At 41.2% G+C, this 7,687-nt stretch overlaps 1 protein-coding gene across 1 annotated transcript in view; it reads left to right on the forward strand.

Annotated features, from left to right (window-relative positions):
- The first annotated feature begins 6,810 nt into the window (after positions 1-6,810).
- Positions 6,811-7,687, forward strand: part of LOC102193034 (macrophage-expressed gene 1 protein-like) — a 10,334-nt gene continuing 9,457 nt past the window's right edge. Inside the window, exon 1 of the mRNA XM_005722381.1 lies at positions 6,811-7,281. Coding sequence (XP_005722438.1) covers positions 6,832-7,281 — 450 coding nt within the window. The 5' untranslated portion in view covers positions 6,811-6,831. The remainder of the gene's footprint in view (positions 7,282-7,687) is intronic.

Genomic DNA, 7,687 nt, shown 5'->3' on the forward strand with positions numbered 1-7,687 from the left:
CTCGTGGAGTGCAGTCAGAGGTGGGTCGAGTATCCAAAAATTGTACTCAAGTAAGAGTAGCATTACTTTAAAATATTACTACTCAAGTAAAAGTGAAAAGTAGTCTTCAAAAAAGTTACTCGAGTAAGAGTAAAAAAGTACTTGGTGAAAAGACTACTCAAGTAGCGAGTAACTGTTTGAAATGTCTGATTTATTTTATAAATAAATGCTATCAGACAAACAAAAATTAATAAATATACAAACTTTAGTATTTTCAAAATTAATATATGTAAAAAGATCAACAAAATAAGGCACAACAATTCTAATTTCAAGATTTCAGATTTTCACAACATTTTTCAAACAAGCTTTTTTCACCAATACCTACAGTAAACAATATAAATATATAAACAGTGCAAACAATTTCCAGTGACAAGATATGCTGTAAACTTTATATTCATTTTTGCTCCAAATGGCACAGCAGCCTCAGAGAAAACCTTAGAACGAGGCATCTTCAACGTATGTACATACAAGGGAGCTCAGTTTACCATAAATTGTATAAGTGTGCATTTATTTCTGCATATTTAGCAAAAACGTGCCATTTCTTCACTCAGTGAGATGATGGTTAAGCTTCAGCAGCAGTTTGTTCTCAAGGTTCTTTCTGTGAAGCTGTAACTGTTTAGCAGTGAATAGGAGAACTGAGAAGTCCTTCACAAGCTCCAGATGCAGGAAGAGCTGTATTGATTTTGATCAACAGCTTCTTGGTGTGAGGAACGCCATGCAATAGAGCCACACCTCCAGTGAATGGACATGAAAGGTACCTCTCCAGCTCCCCTGATTCTGGCTTTCCTGACCCCATGGATCCATCATCTTAGTCGGTTAGGCTGCTGTTTGCGCTGGCCTCAGCCAGCTCTGTGTCCAGGTGATGTCTGATGAAGTTGAGACCTGTGGAAAGATGTATGGTTTTCAAAAGAATTAGGTCTGGTCATTATAGTGCTGTATACACTGCAAAGCTGCAGATGTTTGGCAAGAAGATTTGATCACACTGGAGATGTTTTTTACTAACTCTTGTAGAAAAACAAAATCTTGTCATTCATATCCCGCACAAACAGTTTGCAATGAATTCCAGATTAAGTTTAAAATAAGAATGCGTGCAAGGCTAAGCAGTGCTAGCCAATAGATCCTCCTGTTTGGCTGTTACTCTGGGAAAAGACGAGAAAGACGGTGATGGAAGCCATGACTGGAGCTGCTATGTAGCCTATATAATATTTATATTGTACGGATGTGATAATTCTGTATATTGTAATAACGTGATATCATATTGTTCAAACGTGAAAGGTATATTGTTAGAACAATATACTTTTCACTTTTCTATTTTTCTTTTGCCTGGGTGGCAGCTCTACGCTTCCGTATCCAAGTCTTTTCAATGTGGCCTCACAAAATTATCACGACTACAACAACCATGAAAAGAGTTGGATGGACATTGCTGCTCAATCACAGCTGCCAGGTCAATGTTTTTCATTAGTAATTTAGCAAAGTTGACGGTGGTGGTGTGTGTCTGTAAGACAGAGAGAGGGAGAGCGAGAGACAGATTTTGTATGATAAGCTTCATGCTATGAATGTAATAATCATGAGGACGATGTCTCACATGCACATGTAATGTGGATAATGTAAACAGGATTGGTCCTTGCACATAACTGTGAAACTCATTAACTAACCTTAGTGTGAACACACTTGAGTCTATTAGATAGGTACTATTCAAACCACTGCAGCACAGTACCTTTGATACCTTTAATATCTACAGCATGCTATAAGCACTGTAATAAAATGTCTTTAAGCTTTGGTGGTTCCACTGATTTACAAATTCATCTACCGATTCCTCCACCCACCTAGTGAGCTTTGACATGTATACAAGGTAAGAAGCCCTTAGGTGAAATGGACTTCCAAAATTTCCCATAAAGAGGAAATAGGTCTTGAAAGTATGCTGGCTAAACCCTGCTTAGCTCTCCCCATAATCTTTCAGTTCTTTGATTTCAAAGACACTGCCCTGTTTGGCCCCATTTTATACCCATTTTTATTTTATTTTTTGCTTCTTATACAGTACTCTAGTTGATTATTTATGTATAAACATGTATAAAGGATCAAATACAGTAACATACTATCAGAGAAATACTACAAGAAGTTGAAATACATACTTTCAGTCAGTGTCACAGCAGCTCATCCACTTTTACTTTCAAGCACATCCCAAGTATGCTCTTCTAGACTTGAGATCTAGTGACTGTAGAGGCCAATGAAGTCTCAGTTTTCTGTTTTTAACTGACAAGTGCGGCCCCAGGTATGGTATTCTGTTGCTGTAGTCCATCTGATTCAAGGTTATATGTGTTGTGCTTGCAGAAATGCTCTTTTGCATAACTTGTTACTGCAGCTTTCCTATCAGCTGTAGTTTGGTCATTCTCCTCTGACATCAACAAGGTATTGTCACTCAGGGAAATGCTGTTCACTGGATATTTTCTAATTTCAGACCATTCCCCGTAAACCCTGGAGATGGTTGTACAGCAATATCCCAGTACATCAACAATGAAACAATGTCTGAAATACATCAGCCTGTCCGCCCTCAGCAACCATCTAGCATTTAATCATCTATTCTAGGTCTAGGTCTAGACTGATGATGCAGGGGTCTTGTATGTTGGCTAAGTAGAACGGGCAGTTATAAGCAGTCACCTGGACAGATCTTTTTCCTAGAACACTGGTGCGTCCATCACTAACCATAGTGACACGGAGCTTCAAAGGCTTTTAACTGTGTGGTCTTGGGCCATCAGTACCAGGAAAGGTTCTTGGGCGAATCAGGGAGAGTGTGGACCTTGTGTCTATGAAGGCTCTACATGTGATATCATTGAACCCCAAATACAATCCATGTGCCTGACCCAGACGGCCTACCCGCAATTGTGACTCAGTAAGGTAGGAAGGGTTTGTTGTCAGTGGCAGTTTTCTCCGTTCTGCCACCCTACCCCAGTTTGATGGTGGCTGTGGTGCTGGGCCTTGTGGACTTGAGCTGGACAGTAGTGTGTGGTGTGATTTGGCCTGGCTTACCAAACTGGTAACATTCACCCCTAGCCTGTGAGGTTGCCCTTTTAGTCTGCTGACGATCTCCCACCACTGGGCGTGGGTGTAGGGCCCATCAGGTTGGCCTGAAGAATCTCCCCCTAGGCAACCTGTAGAAATTATTGATGACACTGATGAGGAGAATGCATGCTTTTTGGTACACATTAGGTCTGATAATGACTGCACTGAGGGAAATGGCTCATGCAGCTGCCAATTAATGACATATCTGTTAATTTACGACTGACACAGGTGGAAACATCACTGTACCGTCATAGCAGACATACACATGCATGGTGTAATAATGTGACTGCTGTTCAGCAACATCAAACTACTCCGCCAAACCCTTTTACTCCCAACATAAGTTTACCTACTTTCACTCTGGCTATAGAATATATATTCCACTGCAACCCAATATACAGGTGTGTCAGTGCTCACTTTATGAGCAAATACTATGCATGGCCTCCTTAGTTATTGTTCTTGGTGATTTTAACCAAGGACACCTCAGTTAAACTAAGCCACAGTTAACCACAGAAGACAACAATGTGGATCACTCTTAAACAACGTTAAGTAATGCCTACAATCCAGTAGCTGCATTAGGATTCTCAGGCAATTTTATGGTTCACTTGATCATTGTTTACAGGAAGAAACAAAAATTTTCAAAGCCTGTATGGAAAACACCTGGTCAGTGTGGACTAAAGATGCATCTCTGGATGGCGCTGACTGCAATGTTTTCTGGACTGCTATGAAAAGTTTTGATGAGTATAAAGAGTCTGTAATGTCCTGCATCAGCTTCTGTGAGGACAGCTGAATATCATCACACACTAGGGTGAGTTAATAACAACAAGCCCTGGTTCACATCTAAGCTAAGGAGGCTAAAGCTGGAAAAGCAGGAAGCATTTTAGAGTTGCGACAAAGCCAATTTCAACGCATCCAAAAACAGATTTAGCAAGGATGAGAGAGAGGCTAAATGGCTGTACTCTGAAACTATAACACCACTTCTCAGCTCATGGCTTTGCTTCTTTTTGGAAAGGGCTCAGGCAATTACATATAGCTACATATATATTGCATATAGTTGGTTTTGTGGTCACTGTCAGCCGGCCTGCAGTGAGCTCTGTTGTCAGAAGTGTACAAAGTATGTGCTATAACTGCTCTGTGGGCCACTCTTGCTTGTCCTGATGTTGGTCTGTCAGCCAGCTTTAAAGGAGAGTGAAGATAAAGTACACAAAGAGGTGAAGAGCTCTTTGTATGTTATAACTGATAAACAGCTGAAAAACTATGAAAATTGTCCACTGCAGCCATTGACTCTACTTTTAATAGTCTATTACCCAGTCTTTTTTCATGATTCTCATGTTCCTGGTGAACTGCGCTACCAACCCCTTGTCTTTTCCATTCGGCTTGTCCACTAATCAACATTTGGCAGTCGCTTACATCACCTGCTTCCAGCAGCGCGCAGTCAGGATCTTGGTGGACTGCACGGGACCATGTTTTGCAGGATGTTCCACAAAATGAAAATACATAATTTATTTAAAAAACAATACAAATTCAATGTGTGATTAAAATTATTACATGTAAGCTTTAAATTTTCAGTTTATAAAGCATCACTATAAAGTGTCATTGAGCAGTCCTTGTCTTTAAATCTAGTCTTCAGGAACTCAGGGAAGACCTCATCCACCCCAGGGGCACTGCTACCAAGAAGTTGTTGAATTCCTCAGTGATGTCGTCCCTGGTGATTCAACCCCCCTCATACCAGACTCTGCTTCCTCTAGGGAAGATGTGCCAGTGGGATTGAGGAGGTCCTCAAAATATTTCTTCCACTTCCTGACAATGTCCTCAGTCAAAGTCAGCCTAGCTCCACCCGCACTCTACATGGCGCAGGTAGACCACAGCTTTACCCTCATTAGTCGCCTGATGGTTTGCCAGAATCTCTTTGAGGCAGTCCAAAAGTCTTTCTGTGGCCTCTCCGAACTCCTCCGACACATGTGTTTTTGCCTCAGCCACTACCTGAGCTGTGTTACCACCATGACAGGCACCAACCACCTTGCAGCAAAGGGCAGGAGCTTCAGCAATGGAAGGGCTGAATATGGTCCACTCGGACTCAATGTTCCCTGTTCTCCTCAGAATGCTGTCACAGTTCTGCCAGAGGTGAGATTTGAAGATGGTTGGTGGGGATCAGTGCACCTTGGCCTCTGCCCCTGAGCACACACAGCCCCGACCCCTGTGGCACCTTCTGTAGGTGGTGGACCTACAGGAGGCTGGGCCCATGTCCCCTCTTCGGCCTGTGCCCCTATCCCGTGCAGAGCGGGTGAACCATTCCCTAGATTTTTTTTTTTTATTATTCTCAAGTACTAATAATATATTTTAGGGCTGCAATGATTCATTGAGTCATTCAATGATAAAAACTTTGCGACACAAATTCTTTGCTTTGTTTAACACACGGCTCTGCAGCACAACATTGTCACCAAGGCAACATGAGCATTTGTGAAAATAAGGTGTGTAATGTAATTTAAATCTATTATGCAAAGGACAGCGTAAGTCCTGGAGATTTTTCTTTTCTTATTTTAGAGTTTGCCAAAAATTGGAGCTTGTGATTGACTTCTGGGAAGAGACTCAAAAGTTCTCAGAAATTTCCAGTCACGTGTACTCATGTGCCCAGGATGTCATTTTTGCCCAGTGCAAGCCACATTTTCTTTTTATATTCACTTTTGGTTCCTTCAAATGTGAAAAAAAAAAACAAGTTTACCTTGTTCTGGTTGATTGGCGTTAAGTTTCAATTTCTCTCCCCAATGGGGAAGAGAAATTAAAACCTCGTTGAGGTTACTGTGTACTTTTGGTGGTGTGACAAAAGAGAAAATTATGACTTTTTAATTTTTTTTAAATTTGTATTTTTACAAAATGTCTGGGAGGTCTCATTTACTTACTACGTTTTGGATTAGCTGTAGGTCCAAAGGGCTACAGTGCTTTGCAGAACAGCACTAGTATATACATATTAGCCGCCTGGTTTAATTATTTCTGGCAATTAAAGACCCTGGAATAGATTTAATACTTTTTTGCTCACCACCGACTTCGTGGCTTTAAATATTAACTCCCCGTGCCGGTAATGCTATTTCTGCATGCAGTAATGCAACTTCATTTCATGTTTTGGAGAGTTAAAACGTGAAATAGACACGGAGGACCGGCATGTATCATGGTACGCGTTTTGCTGTGATACTGGGCTGTCCAGGTCCTGGAGCAGTAACCCTAAACCATCATACTGCCACCACCATGTTTGACTGTATGTACGATACATTTTTTTTCTGACTGACAATCTGACAATTAGGAACTCTAACCTTAACTAGCAAGTAAAACCTGTAGTTTTTTAGTTATTTTTCTGGATTCCTATTTGACCTCCTGGGTAGGTTTGGATGACTTTCTGTTGATTAATCAACTCGTCATTAGAACAACTGCCTTTTGAATTTATTCTGGGTGATCATTTTATGTTAAAATGTGGTTGATTTTCTGAAACATGTAAATGTGGAAAAATATGTGGAAAAAAGGATGCAAATACTTTTGCATAGTGTTAGATCATGTTAGATTAAACTTGTACTAATCTAATGAGAAAAAAAATACAGACTTAGAAATGCAAGTTTCTGAAAATGGCCTTTTCTGTCACAAGATTTTTTTTTCTTGTCATATGATAAGCTGCCTAAGAGTAGGAGGGATGTGGCTTAAGCTTTATATTCAGTGGTGCCAGCACTCACTTGTGACACAGTCAGGATGGAAACAGCAGCGACCTTCCTGGTTTTCTCTTTCCTTCATGTCTGCTCTTCAGTACCTGTGAGCCATCCAACAAACTGGCTCAGACAATGCCGTGCTTCTACCAACCTCTCCATCACAGCACTGGAGGTGCTGCCAGGTGGAGGCTGGGACAACCTCCGGAACATGGACATGGGTCGAGTCATGAACCTCAGCTACTCCCAGTGCCAGACCACTGAGGATGGGCTCTACCTCATTCCAGATGAAGTGTTTGTCATCCCTCAAAAAGAGACAGGTGTGGAGACCAGCTCAGAGATCATCAGGTCCTGGCTTGAGCAGAAAAGCTCAACATCTGAAAGCATCAATGCTGACATGTCCTTCCTCAAGCTGCTGAATGGCAAATTTTCTAGTGAGAACAAGAGGATGAAAACCCATCAGGTCAAAGACTCTTCAACCACAGCCAGAGTGCAGGTAAGTTTTTACTGATTTGCAGTGTTGGGTAAGTTACTTTAAAATAGTAACTCAGTTACATTACTAGTTACTTCTCTCAAAAGTAACTCAGTTACTTCAAGTTACTCGTTACTTTCAAAGTAACTAGTTACTAGGGAAAGTAACTTTGGCCTTACTCAGAATTCTCTTGTTAATGTGTTTCTTCCATAACGTTGCCAGTCTTCTAGCTTGCTTACTTGCCACAGTGCACTGTGCCACCTACCAATAGAAAGGAAAAGATAATGTGCATATTTCCACGAGAGAAATCCCACACCTGGACCGTCATTGACTGTTGCCATGATTCTAGCCTACGTCACAGAGTCATGTGCGCCTTTTACATCCAACACAAAAACTGCAGTCGTGGTGCTTTCGATTGTACTCAGAACTC

Source organism: Pundamilia nyererei, unplaced genomic scaffold (genome assembly GCF_000239375.1).
Source record: "Pundamilia nyererei isolate P.nyererei 1_Seehausen unplaced genomic scaffold, PunNye1.0 scaffold00006, whole genome shotgun sequence".
Taxonomy (NCBI): Eukaryota; Metazoa; Chordata; class Actinopteri; order Cichliformes; family Cichlidae; genus Pundamilia; species Pundamilia nyererei.